At 36.9% G+C, this 27,083-nt stretch overlaps 1 protein-coding gene across 1 annotated transcript in view; it reads right to left on the bottom strand.

The window, feature by feature from the left end:
* The window catches only part of bmp6 (bone morphogenetic protein 6), a 48,018-nt gene that overhangs the window by 1,460 nt on the left and 19,475 nt on the right, over positions 1–27,083 (bottom strand). The window contains exons 2-6 of the mRNA XM_079600940.1: positions 18,645–18,837; positions 13,102–13,250; positions 12,416–12,610; positions 303–379; positions 30–140 (exon numbers count right to left, since the gene is read on the bottom strand). Of these exons, the coding sequence (XP_079457066.1) occupies positions 30–140; positions 303–379; positions 12,416–12,610; positions 13,102–13,250; positions 18,645–18,837 (725 nt within the window). The remainder of the gene's footprint in view (positions 1–29; positions 141–302; positions 380–12,415; positions 12,611–13,101; positions 13,251–18,644; positions 18,838–27,083) is intronic.

Raw genomic sequence — 27,083 nt, forward strand, 5'->3', positions numbered from 1 at the left:
CTGGTATTTATTTATGAAGAAGAACTCACCAGTGTCTGTACTATAGCATGGTTAGTAGCATTCATATGGGCGTTTAGGGGAAAAGAGCATTCTCCATCACAGTAGTTTGCTGCGTAGCCCTCAGGTGCAATAATCCAGTCCTGATAAAAGACATTTCAAATTAAAATGGCTGCCCATACTAAAATAATCTTAAAATAGAATCAACACACGTTTATAATCAGTTATATTATATGCAAATGGCTACTGAAGCTTGCACCAGTCTAATATCTATAATGATGAATATGGATGTCCTTTATCTTTACCTGCCAGCCTAGTTCTCTGAAGCTGACATACAGTTCATGCTTTTTGCAGGCGGTCTTCTGATCACTGCTGTTGTAATCTGCCATTCACAGAGAAGAGAGACATTAACACGTGCTAGGTTACAATATAACATACACATTTAGCTTTATATACTAATGGTGAATTTTTCTTAAATGGATCCCTTTTGAAAAAGTGTGCTCAATTGTATTGAATGTGCAGTTGTAGTGTAGCCTACCTCAGATCTTAAAATTTTAAATGTATATTTTCAGTGTACTTAAAGTCCCTGTAAAGGTAATTCTAAAAAAAAATTCTAAACACATTATACATGTTAGAAATGTATTGCTAAAACATATTACAAAGACTGTGAACTGCGAAGTACTGAATTGTGGAGTTAGTTTTTCACAGTTTTTCACCATTGCTATTTTCCGGATTTTTTGGGCGGGGCTAAAACGGGGGCTCGATGACGCACTGGAGCCCCTGAGCTGCTGGACACGCCCCTACTTGATGACGCACTGGAGCCCCTGATGCTGGCCGCTCTCTAACAATATAAACAGAGCACATACGCATCAGTTTGGCGCTCAATCGCGAGTTACTGTCAGTCAGTACTATTATTAGTTACTACAGCCTACAGTTTGCTAGTTAGCTATGCCTTCGTCACTACTACCTGGATGCGATCACGTAAGAAACAGATCGGTGTCCTTATTTAAATTTCCTAAAAACGATCACATCAAGAAGAGGTGGATTAATTTTGTGAAGAGCCACCTTGATGGAGAGCTGAGGATCACCACCAAAACCCGCCTTTGTAGTGATCATTTTACACGGGATAGTTTTATAAACTTTCGTCGGAGACAACTTAACTGGGATGCTCTGATAATCCGCTGTTACTGGTGAATGGGGCCGAACCGACTATCTCCCGCCTCGGCCTTCATCCTCCCGTCGCGCCGACAACTGTGCCATCATCGGCAGTGCGTGCCCACCAATGAGGGTAAGCTGCCTTGTGTGCTTATGTTATAATTATAAACCTAATAAGCTGCTAGGAGCATCCATTCCGGCTGTAGCAGTGACAGTTGAGTGTGGCGACGGCAGCTTCCCCGCGAGTGGGCGTGGTTTCAGCGCAGCCAGCGGACACGCCCCCAGCGTTTGAGAGCAGAGACCACTGCTCATTTTTTCAAGATTTTGATAGCTTATTTTATGTACTTGCCGGCTTTTTTTATCATTCAAATTTGGCTGGGTGGCTAATAACATATTTTTCTGTGATATGACAAACTCAGAACACATACTTAATTTTGGCTTTACAGGGACTTTAAAGAGAGTACACTTTCCTGTTTCTTAAAATTAAGTACAGGTTTAAAAAGTGAACTTTGTAATAGTAAAATAAAAAGTGTATTTTAAGTACATTTTAAAAATATTTTTGTGCTTTAAAGACACTCATTTTGATGTGCTTACTAACACAAAAGTGTGCATGAAAATTCTGTCATTTACTCTTGAGTTGAGTATAACTGAATTTGGAATCCAAATTGCTGAATGAGAGTCACTTTTAAACCTTCTTTCCATCTTTATTCCATACAGTGAAAATAAACGGTGACTGAGGCTTTATTTTTAGCCTTACATTTCCTTTCATGCACCATGTAAGGAAGAAAGTCATACAGATTTGGAACAGGAGGGCGTCTAAGGCATTTCTTGTCAATCACATTAAATATCTTTGGTGCACTTCTAACCAATACGGTGCCTTTAAAATGTCTCAAAACAAGAATAAAGACAATATTTGAAGTGAGACTGCTAATCCTGTCAACATCACAAAACATTTGCTTTGCAACAATGTCTCCTTTACCACTTTACCAGTTGCTGTCAGCAACATTTACAGTTTATTTCAATTATCTGTACGGCTCCACCCCGTGAACTAGCCATATGTCAGCAGCAGGTAGGTGTGGGTTTTCTGAAGGGGAAGGTCATCTCTGGCACTGACTCCTGCTCTGAATTCAAACTCTGACACAATATTTCCACTGGTGTTCTCATACACTTTTTTTTTTTTTTTGGTAATTTTTGCTAAGTGCAGTGGAGTGGGAGAGGAGAGAGAAAACTATGATATCAGTTCAGGCCAGCTGCAATCCCTTCCTGTTTTTTTTTTCTTCAGTTCCCGCCCCCAAAGAGCAAAACTTTGGCCATCCAGAGATCTTGCTAACCAAAACAGTGTCAAGACATGCCATGCAAGACAGGTAGTTAGAAGAAGTACCACCACATTTGATCAAACTAACCCCCCACAATCCCATACACCACACTTTTGCCATGTCTGAGAGCATACTGGCTGTCATACTGTTTGTTTTCTTTTCAAACAGGCTGCTGAAGCCTCCCTAATGATACCATACTGTAATTCATTACTGTAATGACATTATGACGCAAGTAAATTTAATTTAATGCTCTCGCAAAACAAAACAAAATATGTTGATTCAACTTGACAATGAAAACCCATTATACAGCTGAGAAAAACAACTAATACATACACCTGTCGAAATAAATGTTTAATGGTTTTGATAATAATAATAATGTACATATGATCAATCTTTATTTCACTTACAGCACACAAAATGTGTTCCCCTAAGTTTGTACATTGGTTTCACATTTGCAGGAAACACTTTGTAGGACATTAGATGGAAACCGCCCTGGGGAGGTGTCTAAAACACACTAGCTAATGACTGGGGTACCCCAGGGTTCGATGCTTGGGCCCCTTTTCTTGTCAATATACACAATATTTACAACTCAGCCAGCCTGGCAATTCCACACAACATCACAGTCCAGCTGGGCTCAACAACACTAACTACATCCAAGTCAGTCAGGAACCTTATGGTAATGTATAATGCAACCCAGGCTCATTGGAAAAACAAGCCTGTGGCCACATTTCTGCAAAATGATGTTACATTGCCTATTGCATGTTTTATTCCACTTTCAAAGTGAACTATCCAGTAAGTGTTCATTTTTATACGAAACAGCTGAACTTGAATCTGGCACTGTTTTGTTATGTTGGTTGCAGGTATCATGACAGTTCGGAAATGATAAGTCAGTAGCGCTTTATGCTCGATCACATTTGAAAATAACGTACCACCTAGACTAAACCCTAAACATACCCTAGTGTTAACAAGCAAAGGTGAGATAAAAACAGTTGCTGAAGGAAACATACCATTTACTCAAGCAATCCGCATCACAAGTGCAATGCTGTGCCAGGTGAGCTACTGAGCAAATCTGCTACTTCAGAAAAGCCACACATAGCTGTAAATGTGATGCAAACATTAAAATGTATTAGTTTACAAATTATGGACTATGGTAAAAGTGTTTCAAGGTCATAACATAGTACTGTGAAAGGAACCACACAAAAATAAGTCTTTATTAATCGATAATCTGCCCTGTAATCATACTTTTGTGTGAAAAAGAACAAAAGTTGTTGGTGTTTTACTTTATTTAACCTGGAAAGTGCAGTGCTTTGAATGTTTTGACGTGTTTAGAGTTTTGCAAAAATTTAGGAAGAGGCACATTTTTCCAATGAGCCCATTTTGGTTTAATAATGAGCTTAAAGAGGACCTATGAAATAGGTCTTTAAAGTTACAAAGTCCACAACAAAGGGAGTTATTCTCTATCAGTAACAGTTTCTGAACTCCCTGAAATGCCTCAATTGTAGTCTTGGGTTTCTTTCCAGGAACTTACATCCCAAAATTCCTCATTTAAATAATTCCTGCCAAGGGCATATGCTAAAAAGAGGCGAGGCCAGGTTGAGTTGAGTTAGTAGTTTGTTAAAACTCACGGTTATGATAAGGGGAGTGATATTTCCGAAAAACACGCAAAACAGTTAAACAATCACAAAACACTGTTCCAGCTGACTAATCAGAGACCGCATTGCGCTTTTTTGGAAGGATTGGGATTTATAGAAATATATTTTAATAGTTAAAATATATTGTGATTTTCTCTGAAATAAGTGAGCTTTTTTTAAGATAATAGCAAAAATCTTTCAAATTAAGAATGTTTTTGGACAGTTCACGTTATTCATCTAAAAAACTACCTTTATTAACAACATGATTGTCTCTGAGTAATGTAGAGAAGAAATGAAGGCTGTAACTGAAACCACATGTTGAGTATGTAGACAAATCTCTGAGGTCATCCTAAGAAATCAACAATCATCGAAGGCTAAGGTGTTTCCCACTTTCTCCTTTAAGAGAAAGTACGTTGAAAATCCACTGTTGATACAACTGGTTGGCAAAAGCTTCTTGGTCTTAAAGCTGTGATTGTATTTACATTTTACATTAAAATGTTAATTGGGCACCCAACTAATACATTTTATTATTATTATTATTTATATATCTGAATCTACCAATGTCATGTCAATAAATGTAAAAAGTCAGCCAGCTATTTACTATCATGTCAAGTATGCTGCATACAGTATGTAACATACATAAATTAACCCCCCTAGCAGATCTATACAGGTGGAGCTGGGGAAGGTGGAGGGTTCTCATGGCAGCTCATTGGCCGCTGATGCAACAACAACCAATCAGCTGTGCTATGTAGATAGTGACATGAATGCTCCCAAATGAGTTAGACCTATCAGCCTGCTCAAGCTAGAGTTTCATGCCAGAATTAGGTAATTATTTAATTACCTTGATCAAACTGGAAAATCATTATCAAGACTTTTGTTCCAAAATATATTTGGTAATTTTATCGATGGTCAATTGCTACAAAAATATATAACATTTTAAAAAACATCAAATTAACACAGAATCAACTTTGCATTGCTGCCCTCAATTGAGGTCACGAATCAGACAAGTTTCCATGTGAATAGTAAAACGCAGTTTTACTTAGGAAAGTACTGCGATAAGTGTCATCTAGTGGTTTAGAGAATAAAATCAAATGCACTTTTTACCACAGTGCCTTTAGACCCACTGTATACCCTGTAGTATCGACAAATCATTGTTGTAGTTTGCTGTAATTTTCAGTTAAAATAGAATATTAATATATTCAGAATTGACTAACTGAAATTGATTATTTCAAAATAATTTCTGTTTAAACTATGGTACTGGGTTTACAGCTTGAGATGCAGTGTGAAATCTCTGGCCTTCTTTAGCCCCCAAAGTAAGACCCCTTCTTTTATTTCTCTCACTCTGTCTGGCAGGACTAGGGTAAATATTTACTGAGATAAATCCGCCAGCAGGAGTGGCCCCTGAGCTCTCCCGAGTGGCCTTTTAGTCGGTCCCCCAGGGGTCCCCTTCCTCTCTGATCCCGAGCAGTGAACCTGTCTTACACAGATCCCCAACTGTGACATTTATAGTCAAGAATGTTCTACACCTAACCACAGGCCTGAGAATGAGGCCAAACTACAACCAAAGAACGGCAGATTTTGACACACTAGTTACACACAACTCATACATATGGGAAGTTGACATGTCCTGTGGTGTGACATGCTATTCTCCTTTTTATACTATTTTAAACAGCATTTTGCTATTGCTTAAGATGAATATTGGCCATTTTCTTCTTTTGATCCACTTCTAAAGTATTTTTAAATGGGTCAATTTCCTGAAGGGTCATATTTCTCCCCCAAAAAAGGTATTTTAAAATGCATAAAAAACAAAGGCAAAAACAAATGATTGTTTCTATCTTGTCTGGGCTGTATTCATCATTGAGAATTATGACAATTATAACCAAACACAAATGGGAAACTCTGCCTGTATAATGCTAATAATGGTGTTTTTCATATTACAGTCAAGAGAAATGTCAAGAAAACAGAAATCGTAATGGTCCTAAAACAGGCTTCATCTTCATGCAGAATATAATTTCTTAACCTAGAACTGTTTTTGTTAGTCACCCAAATATGATGCATGTGTTCAACATGAACATGAACCATGAACCAAAACAGGCACCACTAAAGGCACCCATAAGTTACAAGATAATTGGGCCGATTTTGGGCCCAATCCTTATGACAATTCTATAGGTAAAGTCCAGATTATCGTGATGGTTTTAAGATTATTTTTATCAGATTTTCCCATGGTGTGATGTGTGTAAAGAGTGATTGAATCTGGTCAGAAGAATGTCGGGACAGCACCGATCATAAATCGTAAATATCCAATATGTTAAATATTTACGATCAGAAGTTGTTGTGTTTGGGGATAGCCGAGCACACACTGTAGATTGTCACGTGAAAGCAATTTTTTAAAAAGCAGTCCACACATATCACCATTTCTTCTTGCTCATCATCCGCCATGTTTGTTTACTCTAAAGTCACTTTTTTATCGTCATGTTTGTTGTCTCTCACATTTTGAAAATCTGATAAGATTTTCTAAATCTTTTAGTGTGGACCAGCCTTAACGCACTGAATTCAGACTGTATTCACACACTCCAGTTTTGTTTACCTCTACCTTTCCTTTATTTACTGCCAGTATTTACTGTCAAGGGCTCTTTAGGAGTAAAACAGATATTTAGTGTGGAGTTTCATTGAGTGTAAAGGCCAGATTTGTGGTACCCCATAAAGCGCTTCTCTTCCTGCCTGTAAAATTTAATGCCACACTGTTACTGCTGTGTATGGGTCCTGTGGGCCTCTGCTGGCCTTCGGATGAAGACCGCTGCCTGCTTATCATATGTAGGGATGACTATCATAAGGAATTTGATGATTCTGCTTCTGATTTGATTCTACTAAACAGTTCTGATGTTTGTTCAGATATCACCTTTCATGTAGTGTGTAATCTAGCTGTTTGTGAATGTAGAAGGTCTGCAAAGTTTCAGATCAATTAGGTTTTTGTCACCCAAAAGAAAGAACCGATTCTGAACCGCCTAAAAAGAGTCGTCAGTAATTCCAACCGGATCTCACGGCAATTCTTACGAATTTTACGAGTGGCTAATTCCTACGAATTCAAACGACCTCACTTGTACAAATTCTGAAGATTTTTGCTAAATCGTACATATTTTACAAGTTGCCCAATTCGTATGAATTTGTACAAATGACCCCTACCCTTGACCATGTCCCTAAACCTATACCCATCACTGGGGTTTAGACAAATGACGAATTAGCCACCTTTTACTCACTTGTATGAATTCATACAAATTGGTCGTGAGATAGCGTTGGTAATTCCAGTCTAACTTCCTGCATGAACCTACGTAGGTTTGTAACAAATTTGCATGATGCCAGCCAATGGTCTTCACTGGCTGCCCACAAACAATGTCTACTTAGACCCGTCCTAAAAGACTGAAGTTGTAGCTGAGTTTGGGTTATGTTGTCGACATTAAAAGGATGAGGACTCGGACTTTAATTGATATGGTAAAAACTATTGTTACCGTTTGTATGACTGTGTATCAAGTGCTGAGGAAGATTCCTGGGCTGAAATTCAGATATGGTAATGGACGTTTTGTTTCCGCCATGTAAGCGCACAACAGACTGGGCCATCTGACCAATCAGAGGAGAGTAGGCTCTTGGAAAGGATGGGAACTGTTTCAGACACTGAGAAAAGCGGTGAGTCTGCTATTCATATTATGGGAAAATTAAAGTGCTTTTTGAACTTGGATGCATGTAAACCTGTAAGAGACTTCCAAACAAAATGAAAAGACTTTAAAATAGAATAATTTATTTATTAAACAATAAATAAAATAATAATTAGACCTAACTACATACAGAATAAGTTTTAGATGATACATTATATTACTGTGATACAGTCACGAGTGGAGCTCTGTCGCAGCACAGGAATCACTTTCAGAGTATTGGTGGAAGAACGCAGATGTTTCAAGAATTGTTAATAGAAATAGTTATATTAGTTTTATGGCCTTTTTGGTTTGACATTTACAGCCAAAAGCTGTCAAAAGCACATGCCAAGATACACACGTGGATTCTTGACCAAAAGACAAAAACATGGGGACTGCAATGAAATCTCACAGATGCCTCTCACGAAAAGCTTCTCTTTGGAGCAATTACACAATGACATTCCTGGTGGTGACGGCATTCTGGAGTAATGGACACGGCGTTCCGCATGGAATAACATCCATCCTGGAAAGAGCTGAGGCAGGGAGGCTGTCTCACCCAGCTCCCTTGATGACTTGAAAGAGAATGTGAGTGCTGTCTACGTCCATGTGAAGTTTATCTCTCTTCCTGTCTTTCATCACTGTGGTTATTAAACCTCCATCCCCAGAGCTTGCCGATGTCTAATTACACCAACGGTAAACAAAAGGAGGGCTGAGGGAGGGGGAGATGAAAAACCGCAGCTGGACAGTGCCGTGTTATTATAATTCTTTAAGCGATACTGTTAACGTGGTCAGGCATTTTAGCCCAGCACCTAATAACAGCACAGAGGTAATTACAGGTCTAGCGCTGGGGCGGCACATACTGAGCTGAGCTAGACGCTTGTTAACTTCCCTCGGGCCAAAGGCCGGCGAGCTCCCCCGCGCACCTCTAGCCAAGCATCAGCGCTTAATGTGCTGTTTTGTTTTCACATATAGTCAAAGCTTTAGAAACCGTGTCAAAGCTCTAATCGCACGTAAAGTGCTCCGCCTGAACGGGAAGCTCATATTAGAGACCGAAATAATTTTCAAAGGGTGAAACCTGTCAAGAATATGTCAGGGTCGTTTTTCTGCCCGGAATCAAAAGAAAGAAAAGATTAATGAAGCCTGTTTTTGGGGATCGTTAACATTTTTTGCATTGTGACATTATTTGCATGACAATCAAGCACATTACTATAGTGCAAAAAATATCCTTGTCATTACTGTAATCTGAAAATATGCTATTTTAATTATTACGTTTTTGCAGTCCTGCTGTAAAAAAAAAGAAAGTGAAATGTCCTGACACTCAACATATTTGATACGGCTCTAGATAAGGGTATATTTTTAATTAAAACGTTTATCAATCTTATCAGTGTTATTTTAGTATTACTATTTTGCTAAGATTTTGAATTAGCTTTTACCGTACTTTTATATTTTCTGTATATTTTTTGTATTTTCTGTTTGTAATTTTATTATGTGCTTTTGTCATTTTTATATATTTCTATTCGGCTTTGATTTATTGTATTGCAGTTTTAGTACGTTTAGTTCCTCAGCTTATTTATTTTTAGTTCAGTTTTTTATGTATTTAATTTGTCATCTAATGTTTATATTTGTTTATACTTTATTTTGACAATCTACTAACTAAGTAACTTTGCAACTACATGTCAACTAACTCTCATTAGAGTAGTAGACTGTTAGGTTTGGTTATTTTAGGTTAGGTTAGGTTAGGGTTCGGGTTAGTAGAATAAATTGATGTACTTGACATGACAAAGTTATACTTATAAGTCAGTAGAATGTCTGTTTGGGGAGCATAAAAACAGTTTTAGCAGATATTAATCAGACAGTCTACTAATACTATCATGACTGGTAGGTTAGGTGCAAAATGACTTATAGTTAGAATGTCTAAAGTGGACAATCGAAGTATTACCTTATATTTTATTTTATTTATTTCAGTTTTATTTTTAATGAAAAATATTTTTGACAGTTTTAGTTTTACTTAACAATACAATATTCCGGATATGATTTTAATTCTGATTCACAATCTTCAAACAGATTTCTATTCAGTACTGATTTATATTAAACAAAAAAAATCAGTTGTAATGTCAACAGGGATTGTTCATTTATTACACAATCAAGTGACTGCATCAGTGCACACTTTTTTCTTAAATACAACTATATCACATAATATTTGTTTAGTTGTTAAATAATATATGAAGACTTCAGATGCAAAAGCCTCTAAGTGTCATCTGAAATTTTCTTCTAGAATTATAATTTTTTACCAAGCTTGTATATTTATGTTCAGTTATTTCACTTTAATGGCAATGGACATTACCTATTTATTGTCATTAAAGTGAAATTACTGAAGTTAAATATACGAGCTTGATAAAAATGCTAATTTTGAAGAAAATTTCAGATGGCACATGGAGGCTTTTGCATCTGAAGTCTTCATATCAACCGTTATCGGAATTATCATCATCCTAAGTTGTTATATTAAAAAAAGTTTTTATATTTTATATAAATATAATTTGTTGTTTTCTTTTATCTTGACTCTGAAACACATTTTCACCCCAAAAGTTATTTCCCAACATTGTATTTAGCAATTAGAGAGACTATAACTATAGTGCACTTGTATCTCTCAATATGGGTCAAGATGCAGCGCTCACAGGCAGTCTATGAATGCTTTGATAAGAGTGATTTCATATTGGAACCATATGCCTTCTCAACACTGCCACGAGGGGACGGCTGTCACAACGGCCTCGAAACTTCCTGCTCCAAATATAAATATTTACACTCCAGACATCCCAAGTCGAGCCGAGGAGAGGGGTTGATGTTTTGGGTTACATAAAGTCCAATCCTTCAGGACAAATTAAGCAGATTTTCCTCATTAGACGAGACACATAGTTTGTGAGGTTTAGAAGCTTCGATCACTACTGTATAAATGGATGAAACAGTGTGGTGTCTGACTCACATATGGCACTGGTGTAAATTTTTCAGTATGCGTTGCATGCGTAATATGTGTTTACGTCAATTAAATATATTGTAGTTGTGACCATGCTCTGAATGCTTTGCCAAACACAAATACGGTAATTCTTAAAGAAAAGTAGAGAAATCCCTGTTCCTGACAAAATAAATTAAAAGATAAGCATCTTAAAGCACATTCAAAAACAGTTCCGATTCAAATGTATCCAGCTATGTGAATTAAACTCATAAACTTTGATAAATTACGATAAATATACAGTTTTTAGCCCTAAGGTCCTTTATGTTATGTTTTGTTTATGTTAGCTCTGGATTATGTGGGGTGTTATCACTAGGCTTTCAGACCACCCCAAATCCAGGGCAATAATGAGAAGCAGAAACTGGATTAAGACCCTGCTGTCCTCACTGTTCGTATTTAAACAAGTAAGGTACCAATTTAAAGTGTCCCTATTATGCTTTTTCAAATATTACCTTTCATGTACACTCTAAAAATTAATTTTGGGTCAAATATGGACAAACCCAAACGTTGGGTTAAAAATGTAATTTAAAAATTTAACCCAACGGCTGGGTTAGTCCATATTTGACCCAAAATTGGGTTGAAACAACCCAGCATTTTTTAGAGTGTAGTGTGTAATATAGCTGTTTGTGAATGTAAGATGTCTGCAAAGTTTTACAGATCAAAGAACAAAAAGTTATTGGAGACAAAGTTATTGTCTCCTTAATATTGATTCTGGACTGCTGAAACGAGTCATCAGCAATTCCAATCGTACTTCCTGTTACATACCTATGTAACAGTGTAACAAATGTGCATAATGCCAGATTTTTGGCTGCCTGCTAACGACATGTACTTTGACCCGCCCTCAAAAACTGTAGTTGCTTCTGAGGCCTGGAAGAGTTTAGTTCGTGTTGTCCACGTGTCAAGAAGAAGCTGTTTTCGGAGCTGCAAATCCACTTTGTATGCACTTCAAAAGGATGAGGACTTGCACTGGCATTGATACAGAAAAAACTAAGCCAACATTCATATCACTGTATGTCAAACGCTAAGGTAAACCTCCAGAGCTGAAATTCAGATATGTTAATAGGCATTTCGTTTCCGACATGCGCTGTAAACGACAGACCAATCACAACAGACTGGGGCGTCTGACCAATCAGAGAAGAGTATGGCTGACGGTAAGGAGGCAACCTTGTATTGTGTTTTAAATGCATGTGATGCAACAATGCATGAATTCAAGCTTGTTTAGCTAGAAGAGTTTGTGTTCACGTACGGTATAATTTGTGCCTAAAAGCTTAGGTCCCATATTAAAAAAAATTATAATCTATGTATCTCTTACAGGTTTACATTGATGAGGACCTGGCAAAGGACGACAAAGGATGTCAGGCCTACATATGTGCTGCTTCCTAAATGAATTCTCAAAAGGATCTTAAAGACATTTATTGAGTCCAGATTTTCATTTTGAAGGGGTATATCTGGACTCAATAAAACTTATCAGATTCAGACTATCCAGGTCAACATCTCCTGAAATATTATAACAGACAGGACGGCTGATTTCTGCCTTAAGTGCATATTAAACTTGTGTTGTTTAGAAACAAAACAATATGGGAAGGGGCTTATTTCACAATATGGAAAATACAAATGTCTAACCTGTATGAGCGGTTCCCTTTGTCGCCTCCTGTGGACTGTTGGAGCGATTGCGGTTCTGTTGACGACGTCTGCCCGTTGACCGGGCAGTGCGAATACGGACTTCGCTTACTTTGAAAAAGGCCACCATGAAAGGCTGCTTCTCCAGAGCGCCATCACGACCCACTAACCCTGCTTCCTTGGGACTGATGCTCCATCCTTTTTTTAATAAATAAAAAAAGACAGAAAAAGAAAGTACTATAGGTATCTTTGTCCAGTTTTAGATGCAAAGATATCAGTAAGTAGGGCATCTCTTTGATAAGTGCTGTTTGTTTGCCGTCACATCAGGACTCATAGTTACAAAGATGGTTTCTTTTGAATGACTTCTTTGAACTGGTTGACTCGCAAATCAAACTGAACAGAACTGAACTCAAAAGTTACCAAAGGAAATTAAAATGAATAGGTTGAACTAGCCAATGAGGACGATATAATACCCAACCAAAAAACATCTGTTAACATTCCCAGTCATCTTACTGGCAATGGACTCCCTAGAAATAATCTATTTGGAAAGCCATCTTTGCTCATGGTGGCTCATAGGCGCCCACACACACACACACACACACACACACACACACACACACACACACACACACACACACACACGCACGCACGCACACACACATATTGGTTGAACTCATCTTAAATCTTACCACTGCTGGTCTCCACACTGATCTGTAGACCCAGGTTATGTTGTGGACTCATCACCCAGAGATTGCTAGTTGCTGTAAAGTCAAACTCCAGCCAACCTTCTTCAGCCGCCCACAACCTGCGAGATTCCAGCAGAAACAGATCGGCATCCCTGCAAGTGAGAAAGTCTGGAGATCATCAAATGTTATAAACACAAAATACATGAATTAATTACCCTGTCTAATAGTGTTTTATATTCTTTATTACAAATAATACTGTATATGGAATAAATGGTAACAATAATATGTAAGTAAATGGTAGTATGTAATGGTAACTTTCAAAGCAAATACAGCATTCTTTAGATATATGTAATGAAATTACATTTGTATTTTGCAAACACATTGGTTTTAAAGAGAAATGTTCTAGGATAATTTATAACTTTAATAATATTTCCAATTAAATTAGGTTGTTCCCATCAGGGTTATTATAGTTAATTGAAAATAAAAATAAAACCATAACAAAACATTTTTGTTGCTTGATATAAAATAAGAATTAACTGAAATAAAATAATATATATATATATACAAGGTAACATTTGTAAACTATATAGACCTAACAAAATTAGCAAAACACACAACAAAATTACTAAAACTTTAACTAAACAAAAAACGAAAATGGAAACCATAAAAGTAAAAACATTAAAAATATGAATATAGTATCTCACTGTTCCAAACCTCATCCCATTTTTTACGATCAATTTAAGGCATGTATTCAATAGTAAATAATGACAAATAACAGTTTGTCAAACTCAGTGGAGCTTCAAGTCACAGAGTTGAGAGCAGAGGTATAGTAGCCTTACAGGGAGGCCTGTCCCATTATAATAATTACACACCATGCATGGTAATAAGCATTGGCCGGGTCACTTCAAAGCTGTCGGTCACACAGGTGTTCTGGGAATGTCCCTGTAGCCCCTCTTTATTGCTCATTAATTAGAGCCGCGCTCTAAGGAGCTCCATATGAGGTTCTTCCCTCTGGTGGTTCACACGTCACATTCGACATGAACACATCATGCTTATGCTGACTCACACTGTTTAGTGCCACCAGTCACACAGCTTCACCTGGGACGGGGTCCGAACGGGACCACAGGGGAGCTGGCGACTCTAAAAACCCCACTGTAAAGCCTCTTATAGACACATTAAATTAACTGGAATAATAAATTCAGAAGTGTTAGGTTTTTTTCTTTTGGTTTCATAAATCGCATTTATTGCCTCTGTCATTGGCTGCCTTTAAAATAGGCCTATTTAATAGCTTCACGCTGCCATTGCATGCATACAGGACCGTCTTCACATATGGTTTGGGAGGGTTTTCCAAGGAGGCCAGATGTACATGAAAACAACCAGGGATTAGAATATATACAAACAGAAAAGTAATAACTCTACAGTCATGGCAAGCTGGATTTTTCATGAGGTATTGATGGATCGTCATGAAAACAGAATCTGATTTCAAAATAAATATAACCGGCGGTGTTTTAAAATGCATCTCGGATTTCTCCAAAACAGTTCTATCCCAATAATATGACATAGGAATGCATTCACTGATACAATGTATGCTTTGGATAAAAGCGCCAGCCAAAATGGATAAATGTAAATGTCTAAGCTCTAATACAACCTCCACGTTTTTTGTAATACAACAAATGTTTGTTCATTCATTATATGACAATTATGTACTTTCACAATATTAAAGGTGCAGCATTGCACTTTTTAGAAGATTTCCATTAACACCATGATTTTTAATAAAATTTGCTTATAAAGTTATTTTAAAGGAAATTACTGACATTGGCTGGAAGAAACTGTGACATTGCAAAGCATTTGTATCTGCCCCTTGTCTCTACAGAAACGCATTAATGTGATTATCAAACTGTGACGACTGTGAATCAAAATCAAGGACAAAGTTTAACAGTCAACTGAAAATATAAGTGAAAAGTGTAGTGTAAGTGAACTAAGCTTTTCTACAGCACATTCACTATGGTACTGTGAACTCTTTATTTACAGCCAACACTTTTTTTTATTAAACAGCATTTAGTTACATTCAATTGTAATTTTTGGTTTTGTTTTAAAATGTAAAAATGTCCATTTTTAAAATGAGGGACGACAAAGAGTTGAGGGTATGTTTACCCGTCAATGATGTACTAAAAACTGAATTTTCTTTACTTAACGTTGTAAAAAAGTTCGGATCTACGACTAAAATTTTCACAAATTTGTGTTTTTGTAGTTTACACGGAGACAATAATGGTATCGTTTTTAGAAACTTTAGAAACCGATTTTCAAAAGTTGTTTTTTTCAGGTCCCCAAGACACTATAGTTATGTAAATGAACGGACAAAACGCATAAAAAGTTTTCCGTTTTTATGTTGAAAACACAAATTAAGATATTTTTGATTAAATCTGAGAGCTGTCTCACTCCTCCATACTATGTTATTGAAATTTGCCGCCCCAGAAAGTCAGTAAAGACAATGTTTAAAATAGTCCAAGTGACTACAGTGGCTCAACCATAAGTTTATCGAGCAACGAAAACTAAAGTCTTACGGGGTTGGAAGAACATGGTGAGTTATTACTGACAGAATTTTCATTTTTGGCCGAACTAACCCTTTATTATTTATATTTTTATATTTATATTATTTATTATTTAGAAAAATAACACTGTTTGCATCATCTTTGGCTATCTAGTTACATGATTTACTGAATATCTGGATAAATTCCATAAGATTGTGCTTACAACTATACTCTAGACTTTAGAAGAAAAATAGGAATGGCGAGTAACTGACATTTTTAAGCCTGGCTCAGCGAAGGGTCAAGTTACAACAGATTAAAATAGCATATCATATTTATGTAGGCTATGCAAATTATACCTATGATGACCTACTACATTTGCCAAAGTATGCAGTGTAAAACAGAGAACATTATAAATAATACAGTTTCCAACAATGCCGTAAGTAAAGTAAAGCCTGAGAATGACTTCTTATTTATTACCTGACTGCTAGAAGACACTTTTTGACACACAATGAAATAATTGTTTTTGTTTCCAATCTAGACCCAATTACTACATTAAACATGCCATCCCAGAGGAAAATTTTACTGCTCAAAGCTTGCTTTTCTATAGCTCAGGAGACAAATTTGAGATTCTCATCTAAGCCTTATTTTAATCTCTATTTTGTCTAAAATGTTTCTCATATGTTTCTCCTAAAATTCACTAGGAGCAATAGGTGAGACAGAGGAAAATTTTACTTGCCAGAGCTTGCTTTTATGAGACAAATTTGAGATTCTCATCTAAGCCTCACTTTAATCTCTATTTTGTCTAAAATGTTTTTGGCAGTTAAACTTTGATACAACTGAAATGTTGAAATTGTAATTTCTTTGCTCTCAAGTTACCAATAAATTACTGTTTTTATTTTACAATGTGTTTTGTGTGGTTAATAAAATAATTTTACTGAATTACATGCAGTGAAATATTTCAAATCATTTATAGAAAATAATATAAAAGAAGAGGGTCTTTGCAGCCTAAAATAAAATATTTACAATTAATTTATTCATACAGTAATACATTATATTTAAAAAATCATGTGGATTAATCATATGATATGAAACAACCAAGACAGTGATCCAAGTCTGAGAATTCAATGAGCACTTGTGGAAATCTCTTCCTTTGCTCTATCTGAGTTTAGCATGAGATGCATGAATTGAAGCTGGGATGAGAGTATATTGAGTTCATGGAGAGAGCTCTCTGATTTCTCTGTCTGAGATCACAAAGAGACACAGAAGTTGAGAAACTCTGAGCATTATATTAGAGCTTGTTGAGATCTCTTCTGAAACTTAAAAGGAGACTAAATTGAGATTTAGTGCATCTTATTGCTCCAGAGAAAAGCCTGAGACACAGGAGAAATAAACCTTTGTCTCAGTTTGGTGTCATATGGATCTCAAAGTTGTCTAGGAGCAATAAATGAAACATTTTGGAGATCTCTTTTCAAATTTTCTTTTCCTCTGGGATGTACTGAAGTATATTCTTTCCTACAATTAAAATAATTGTAGATAGACTACAACAGTATGCAAGCAATCCATTTCAGACCAAAATAATGGAAGATGGGCGAGTGTTTGAAAATAGTCCCTGAAAATGAAACACTTTTAACATATTAAATATGGTCTAGATAAACAAGTAATGTGTGCATTGTTGGGAATCAATTTAAATATACTCTTTCAAGCCATTGTTTCTTTACATTTAAGACCTTGTGAAAGCTTGTTGACTCGAGGTTAACTATACTTCTGTTTTAGGTCAAATCGTCTTGCCACATGGGCTAAATTCAGCCAGATATACATCCCCTCTGCACCACCTCCATAACCAAGTTATTTTTTGCACATTGGATTAAAGGCTTACACACTTCAGAAGTTTCTCTCAGCCATATTGTGCATCTGCTTAGCTCAGCTATACCGCATTTCCCCAACCAATGTGTTTTTTAAAGATCACAAACCATAAACACAGTAATTATGCTGTTAGAACTTGACAAGTTTGCAAATTAATCTGTTTGTAAGCAAATACATTTTGCAAGCCACACAGTATTGGGGATTTACAGGCAGAAAGTGGCATGTAGGGAAATACCACAAAGCACGCTATAATTTGCATCAAGGTAAACCTGGTTGTACAGTGATACAATGACTGGCGATACATAATCTCAAGATATGACTAAAAATAAAAGAATCCTACTGCAGGTTTGTGGAAAAACAGTGTGCCAATTGTTCAATTCAGGATGTACACCAAATGAACACTTCGTGATAAGCATTATAAAACTATTTGGGAGAGAAACATGTGGTTCATTTAGCCAGAGATTTTGGCATTTATTTCTTGTTTGGTGTCTTTTTTTGGTTAAAAATAAATAGAATTGATGGGTAGTCTCATAGTCACACCTTATTGGTGTGTTTTGAACACTTTACCGGTCACGCCATCTGCCTTTCTCAAGGAGATATCCCTCCCACCACCCACAAAGTCAATGTTTGACGTGTGTTGGTGGGTTCTTTTTTAGACGCCAAACTAAAGCTATTTCAGTAGTGCGTTGTGGTCATGGCCGTAGTCTACATAAAGTACATGGTAGACAACCTCTGCTGTGTTCAGTAAGGGATGCCAGGGCTTGATTTAAAATACAGTCAATTACTCAGCTTGAAAATCGTGCAACAAATAAATATTTTCAAAATAGCAGTTTAATACTTAAATTTGATCATATTTACATTTAGTTCTAAATCAAGGTTCCACAATACAATACAATACAATACAATACGTATTGATGCAACTACATACTGGTGCACTATTTAAAAAGAGTCATTGCTGAGTTTTAATGGCATTAGAAGAGCCATCTAAGTGAACCTGAACTAAGTGAACTATGTGTGCTTTTGAAAAAGATCATAATTACTATGAGGTTATGATTTTATAAGTTATTTCACTATACTCAACAGGATAGACTCGACAACAAATGAAGAATATGGAATTTTATAGAATAGCATTTTGTAATGTAACTTCTTTACCTGTCTGGGTGTTCCCCAACCACCTGAAACACACTAAGTAGGAATGTCTCATTGCGAAAGGCCCTGGTGACACACTCCTTGTAGATCCTGAATTCTGCAGCTGTGATGGCTTCTCCCTCTGGGATCTGGGACAGGTTGAATTTGAACTCTTTATGGTGTCGTCTCTGTGGAGACAGCTCCCTGTCATTTTCCACTGTTAAGACACATAGAAGTACAATGAGATATTTTAGTGTACTTGATAAACTGCTATTGACATGTAATTTGCATGTTTGCATACTCTGGGTCACACAGTTACTATACAGGGGCAAGAAAAAGTTTGTGGTCTCTGGATTTTTGCACTGATGACCCATAAAATATGGTCTGTTCTTCAAATTGAGAATTTCCTTCATTGACAAGGCAGGCTGAATCTCTATGTTATGACTTCTCCAAAATTGGTTTCAATCAAGGAAATGAGATTGGAAGTGTGGAAGTGTCCACAGATGACCTGCGCCTTTAAATAAAGACACACACTGACAAATATGTTCTTATCAAGAATAATTGGTTAATGTTAAACAATGCCTAGATCCCAAAAGCTTTCAACTGACTTTAAAAACACATTACAGAGATGCACAAAGCTGGAAAAACATCCGTCAGTCCATTATAACTTTTTTACAACAGAAATGAACCATCACTTAAATTACTTAGTGGAAAATAGAAAAATCATTGCTGGACTATGACACTATTTTCTTCTAGATCTGCTGTACAGCCGAAACAACTTTGTTGCATTATTTTCCTGTTATCACTGTAAAGCTGCTTTGAAACATTCTGTAAAAAGCGCTGTATTGCTGTATTGAACAAAAGGTGACTTGAATTGACTTGACTTGACCTAGGATACCTTTTCTACAAATGTAGAACATTCTGGATTGTTTCTACTCAGGGCGGACATCCTGTCAAGATCACTTTAATAACACAACAGGCACTCCTGAAGAGGTCAAAAAGAACCCAAAGATAACAGCAAAAACCTCCAGAAAATGATTTAACCTCTGCAGAATCTATTCATGTGTTCACTATAGAAATCAGAAATAAACCGAACAACATAAAATGTATGACATTGATACATGTCTCATGTTTTCCCAAAATCACCTGGATGAACCATTCCACAATGGTTCTGGGAAAATGTTATTTGGACAGTTGAGACAAAAGTGTAAGCTTTTGGCAAAAATGCACAAAGCTTTGTTTAGAGGAAAAAAGCATAGCATACTACACCAAAACCTCTTCTTAACTGTGAAACATGGTGGAACGAGCATCATGCTTTGCTGCCTCAGGGTATAGACCAGCCATTGAAGGAACAATGAATTCTAATATATTATATATACATGTATAATATATGTATATATCAAGACCTTTTACAGGAGAAAATCAGGAAAGCAAATCATGAGGTCGGGTGATGCAAAAAGACAAGGACCCAATACCAACTAAAAATAGCTGAACAAGTGAAATGTAAAGCCAAATGAGATGCTGTGGCAGAACCTAAAGTGGGCAACCGAGAAATATTGATAAACTGAAACAAATTTGTGGGGAGGGATTGTCTAAAATTGACTAAAAGTCTTATGAGCATCTACAGAAAATGTAAATGTTTGGTGGAGGGTTCAATGGTTTACTTACTTTCTCCACCGTGAATGTGAATGATTACTTACAGTGTTATGTACAAAAGTACAATAGTTAATGTAGTTATGTCAGATTGTGTTTGTTTATAATTGTAATATCTAAGATCAGACCACATATTAAGAGTAATTAATGCAGAAATTAAAAAACATAGTCTTGGTATTGTAGTACATTGCATTTATTATAGCTCCTTGTCTCTGAATAACTTGCTTTAGGAAAGCAACTTTCATTATTCGCATCTCTTGCAGTGCATCCATCTCAGACAAACTCAAGTCTTGTTCTCTGTGTAAAGATTTGGTGTTAAATCTAGAAGGACAAATATTGCAATAAAACTGTCTTCACTTCTTGAGTCGATGCCTAGCTAGCTACAGTGGAAAACAGCTACCGCTAAGCGTGTACTCATGTTGATGCAAATGTACAATCTGAAAAGAGACCTCCAGGGGCATGTGTGTGTATTTGGAGCAATCAATCAAGCCAAGATTCACTGTTTCAGAGACAGCAAAAAATACATAGTTTGTTTACAATACAATGACATGACATAATAATAAACTATTCAATATAATATTCATGCACAATATCAGTGAAAGACCAACATGTAACCCTTAACATTAACTTTTTCACCACATTTTTTCTTTTCACATACCTAAACTTTATAAAGATGTGGTAAGCTATGTATGCTCAATAATAGCCTATAATTGACTGACCTAATTCACCCATATGGTCTATACATACGCATTTATATTACAGCACCACTTCACAGAGCGTCCAGATGTGCAGGGCATGTGCTGTAATAATGATTCACTATTTCTGGTAGAATACTAATTCTCTATTTATTCAAGCTGTTCCCACAGCAAAGGACATCACAGAAATTCATTTATCCGCAGTTTTAAGTTTTTCTGCATGAGTTCAGTCATTCATGCAGAAAAAGGAAAAAGGGGAAATTGCGACCAGAGTGTGTTTTCTCATCAGATGACAGCTTTGTCATTCTGCCGTGCTACTCTTCCCCTCACGTCACAGACAACCCTTCCTCTTGTTCCTATGGACGACCCATGGGCTGTATTTCTTGCCATAAGTACAAGTCCAGCCGGATGCCCTGCTTGTGGGCCCAGGGTGAGGTGTCCTGCTCTGATTGTATTTCCATGTCCTTCCCTAGGTGAGGAACACACACTTCCAGCTAAGCCCTCCCTCCTTGTGAAGAGGAAGAGAAAGTCATGGAGTTGACTAAATCGTGGAGCAGAAGAATGAATTAGAGATCACCAAGGGTTTTGGGGTAATGTGAAGACTACCCCTTTTTCTCTGTTTGGTGAATTACAGAAGCTGTTTTAAGTTCTCCAACATCACATGGGAGCAACTTCTCTGATCTGTCGTCTTCCAACAGGGAGTTATACTCTTCTGCTGTCCTTACACATGTGTTACAAATTAAAACTGAACCTCTTGAGAAAACCTCAAAGGGCTTAAGACAGATCCCTGAGGGACACCCTGTCCTTGTGCTACATACTCTGCTCTAATTGACTGACTAACCTTGGAAAACCCACCTGCAAAGTATGAAATAGAGTACTTGGTAGAATCTTTTGACCTCAAGTGAGGGTCTACTACCAAAAAAAAAAAAAAGAAGAAGAATAAGAATAAGAGAGAGAGAGAGCAGAGTAGAGAGAGACATTTCTTTAGTGTAGTTCCAGCTTCAGGTTCACATGGTGATTGCTTAACATCAGGCGCTTTCTCACTCTCAATATGACTGAGTAATTCATACTGAAAGCAATTTCCAGAGGTCCCATTTGTGATGTTTTTAACATCATCACATCAAGGTTTGAATGTGGCCATTTCACATGCTGCTGAGACTTCTTCATTAACAATTTTCACAGGTGGATCCAACAACAGAATCCAGTCTCCCCGCAGCAAAAACATCCGAGATGACAGATATATTAAAGGTCAAGCCCACATGCAGTATCGAGTGCCACTGATCTGGAAATGACCATGTAACTTTTGCCTAAAAACTATAGGGTGGCTGAAGACTGCCCATGAGATTTGGCAGAATATATATTCTGTCAATGGCATTCTTTTTATAAGTTTTCATTACCAGTATTACAATTATGAAAGCGGAAATTTGAAAAAGGTCCCAGCTGTTCATGAGTTCTAAATGTATCCTCTGCAAATGCCGTTGCCTTTTTAAAAGGATAATGGAAAAAATGAGGCTCACAAAATGATAGATTATACTTATATCAAGGACTTGGCATTGACAGTAAGAAACACAACCAAAACCACAGAGCCCATATGGTTTGATATAACTGATGTGTTTTTTCAGAGGACAGACCCAGTAAGGACCCACAACAATAACTGTGTGGCCACATACTAAACAAAAATGTGAAAGTGCAAAAGGTTGTTTGAGCAAGAGACGTTTAAGAGCAACAAAGTGGAAAGTCTTGTGTGACTATCATTGTGTTGGCGTTTTTCATCATCTTCACAGATACTCTTCTCCCACACATTAACAGGAAAAGAGGACAGGGATGTGATGAAAGATCCAGGGAGAGGGACATACACTGAGAAATGGTTTATACAAAATGCAAAGCAAAATTATATGAATTCTGTATGAATTCTGTTAAGTTTAATGTGAAGAAAAAAAAGGAAATAGAATCTCACAAAAAATATATAGGCATGCATTTTCAGGCATTGCCACCCCATAATGCCTGAAATGTTATGCCTAAATATTTTATAGTTCATAACTGTAATATTTCAATATCTTATAATGTTGAAATGTAAACTACTAGTACTACTTATGGTGCTCCACGCGATTTCATATACTTTGCTTCCTCATTAATGTCTGGAATTTGACTAGGCCATTCCAAAACTTGTCAACAATTCTGAGGAAGACTTTCTTTGATTTTTATTCAATGATGCCAAAATGTCCAGGTCTTGATGCAGCAAAACTTCCACAAACCATCACACTACCACCACGACTGACTATTGCTACAAGGTTCTTCTAGTGAAATGCATGATTTCCACCAAACATAATAGTGGAACATAGAAGAAGTTTTACTTTTGATTAATTAATCTGTAGGGCATTGTGCCAGAGTTCTTGAGAATCATTGAGGTGCTTCTTAGTAAATGTGAGGCACGCTTATATGTTTTCTTGGTCAACATTGGTTTCAGCCTTGCTACTCTGCCATTGATCCTATTTTCACATTAGTCAATGTGAAAGAGGCCCAAAAATCTGAATGTTGCTCTGCAGTTCTTTGTCATCTTCTGGATAATATACCTTAATCTTGGAGTAATTCTGGTAGGATGACCAGTTCATTGGAGCCATAAAGGCTTATAAATTGCTTTGTAACCTTGTCCACCCTGATAAGCTTCAACAGCTTTTTTGCTAAAGTTTTTTAGAAATCTCTTTCCTTTGTGGCATAATGCACCTAACTTTAAAATCGCTGTGCTGTCAAATTCACACTGATTAAACGGGCACAAGTCAGACACCTGAATATTAAATAACTGAAACCTCGAAAGACCAAAGGAATGAATGTATACTAATCTACAATAATATCTGACCAGATACAATGCAAAAAAAAATTGCACAAACTTGCTCACAGCATTGTATCCTAATTACAGACCACAATGCACATGGGAAAATAGAAGGGCTTGAAGTTGGAAACCCACACCAACACAAAACACTATCAGGGTAACACAACATGCTAAAATAACCCTTAACTAACCAGGGGTGCATTTTCCACAAGCATTGTTAGCCAACTAAGACTGTCGTTACCAGCATAGGAAACAAGAATAGGGAAGTAGTCCTCAGGTTCGCTACTGCAACATCTCTGAGAAATGACATTGTGGAGAAAGCTGCTGACTGAATGAACCACATATAAGTGAGTAAAATTACTTCAATTACATACTGCATGTTAACCTGATTTAAAAAAATGAACGGCTTTCTGTTGTTTGAGTAAATTACCTATAATAATCCAGCCTGATCTCATGAAATGCATCTCTATAGCACGCATTGTATGTATTGTGCAATTTATATGCGAAAATTAACGTGCATATGATACGCAGTTTTCGCATGCATATGATACACACTTTATGCCGTGTAATACGAACAAACCCCACACCACTAAGCCTACCCAAACGTACAATACACACGTACCTCACACCTCACACACTAATCCTACCCAAGGGGTTTACAGTGATTATCATATGCAAATGTTTGCGTATAAATTGCACAATAAACATAATGCATCCTATAGAGACACATTTCATGAGATCGGGTTGAATAATCTGACATTAATTTCAGTCTTAAAAATGAATATAAATAAGTAAAAGTTATTAATCCACCACCTGCGCATGGAGTCATTAACGACAGGCCAATATAATGTTGAACCAATCTCAAAAAAATTTTTTTTAAATGATGCATTGTACTATGGTGGTTAAGCAGTAAGTTAGGTTGTTTTACGTGAAACACTCCTCTGAATGGAACAAACTTAACATACCAATATACATGAATTAAAGTAATTGTTAAAAATTAATTCATATACTGTCTTTTGTTAAAAGTACTGACATTTGTTACAGTGTAAAATGGTTAAGTTGGTAAAGGGGTCTGGGATAAAGCTTTGTGTCATTTTAATTAGGGCTGATTCTCCATTTCCACCTGTATAACATCTGTTTCTTTCCTTCTGTGCTATTGTCATTAGCCCACACAGGACAAAAAGAAGTGGGCTGTGACCTACAGAGAAGATATGGAAAAACTTCAAAACATGCAGAAGTGAGAGAGAAACAGACACCTGAGGAGAGAGAGTAAGACAGACAGATTTTATTGTTATTTTTTTTTGCCAATCACAGTGGCATATGGCATACGGCTATATGGACTGGGCAACGAGGCTTCAGTGTGGTCCGTGGTCACATGCGAGTCACACTTAAAATGTTTTCCATCTCATCCTCTGAAGTAGTCCGGTGGTCATTTGCATTTGATTCCCTCACCACATCTTGACTTTTTCCTCCATGCCACAACCACTAAGATAAACAACAAAAAAGCACTTCCTCCAAGACCAAAGGGGGCGCTACTGATGTCAATCCTACACATCATATTGACCTATATTGCAGAATCTTTGCTCTATGAAGTATCCAGGAGATGCTATAGAAACTGTGTAAGTTTGACTGTGTAAGTTTAAAGCTGGTTGAATGATTTTAATACATTTCTCAAACCAGTATCTCAGAACGCCAGAATTTGACATGAAATACAGTAACAATGTTACAAGCATTACAGGACAGTGACGGTATATTTGCCAGTTCTATGTTTTTAAATTATATAAAGTTAATAGTCTATACAACTTAAGTGAATGCGGAGAGGGAAAAATGGAAATTAGTTGTTATTGTTGTAAATGACCCATTAAAGTCTGTTTATGACTATAAACTGTAATAATACAGCTGTAAAGCCACATGATCGCTTAAACTAATCCTGCTGGTCTTAACAAATGTGATGGTTTTCAATGTATACGATAAACTGTATAATGGACACTTTCAATGTATATAAACAGTATCCACTTCATACATGCAGTACTTTGGTGCAAAACAAGCCACTACCAACACGTTTCTGTTAAGGATTAAGGCATAATTTATATATAAAGCTTTTTAATTATTCTGTCCAATCCAAAATCAGTCACCACAAATTTGTGAGAAAAAAAAAGTTGAGTGTACACAAAGCCTGCAATTATTTCCTGCGTCTCTGCAGCACATGAAACATTCAGATGCAGATGATTTGAAAGCTGTCCCCTTCAGTTTAACCAATAAAATGTGCTGTAAAGCCAGGCATGTGAAGAATCCATCTGTGTTTATGTAATTATCTTCAGAATCCCCGTTCACATTCTCTTCCCCCACAATCTAATTGTTTCAACTTCTGTAATGAAAAGCTACCGTGACTTGCTTGTCATCTGTACGACTGCACTTGTTTTTGACACTCTTAAAAAAGTGCATGACACTCAACCAAAACTCTTTTCCAAACTGCATATAACCCTGCATATAAAGCCTACTCCATAACACAGTTAACTCTGCATTGTGGTGTCACAGGAATACAGTATGAAATGCTGTGCTGCAATTTGAGTTGTTTAGCAACATAAACCAATCACAAATTGGCTCATTGCTTGTCTCATGAATTAAAAATTCATAAGATCTTCTGAAGGGAATTGAAATTAATTTAAAAATATCAGTGATGTCAAATGTTCTTTTTTGTCTTTTGTTTTGGGAAGCTCACCAAAGGGAATTTATGTGGTGTCATTTTAATAGATAGATAGACAGACAGACAGACAAACTTTTAATCATACATCCTTTTGTATAGCTTTTTAACCGTTTAGAGATCATGTGTGAACAGAAGCTATAGAGAACTACCAGTAAATTAGTTATGCATGGCAACTTTTGGGATGTGAAGTTGTAACATTTCCAACATAAGCTCATTGGAAAACCGTGCCTCCACTTACATTTTGCCGTTCAACAAATAAAATGTTGCAAGCATTAATTTAATTCTGGCAACATTTTATTTGTTCCGGTGGAACAGAAATTTGCCCTTCCGCCCAGCCCTCCTCTGGGGGAAGAGCAGTCCATCTGTCCATCTGCCGGGTCACCTGTCTTGTCCGCTTGGAGGATTTAGCTCCGGCTGAGACGGGCATTGTCGTCTTCCTGCGGACGAGACAGGTGACCCGGCAGATGGACAGATGGACTGCTCTTCCCCCAGAGGAGGGCTGGGCGGAAGGGCAAATTTCTGTTCCACCGCTGGCCTCACAGTCAGTGGTACCCAAAATTTCAACAATAGAGCAGTTT

Source organism: Phoxinus phoxinus (assembly GCF_949152265.1).
Source record: "Phoxinus phoxinus genome assembly, chromosome: 24".
Taxonomy (NCBI): domain Eukaryota; kingdom Metazoa; phylum Chordata; class Actinopteri; order Cypriniformes; family Leuciscidae; genus Phoxinus; species Phoxinus phoxinus.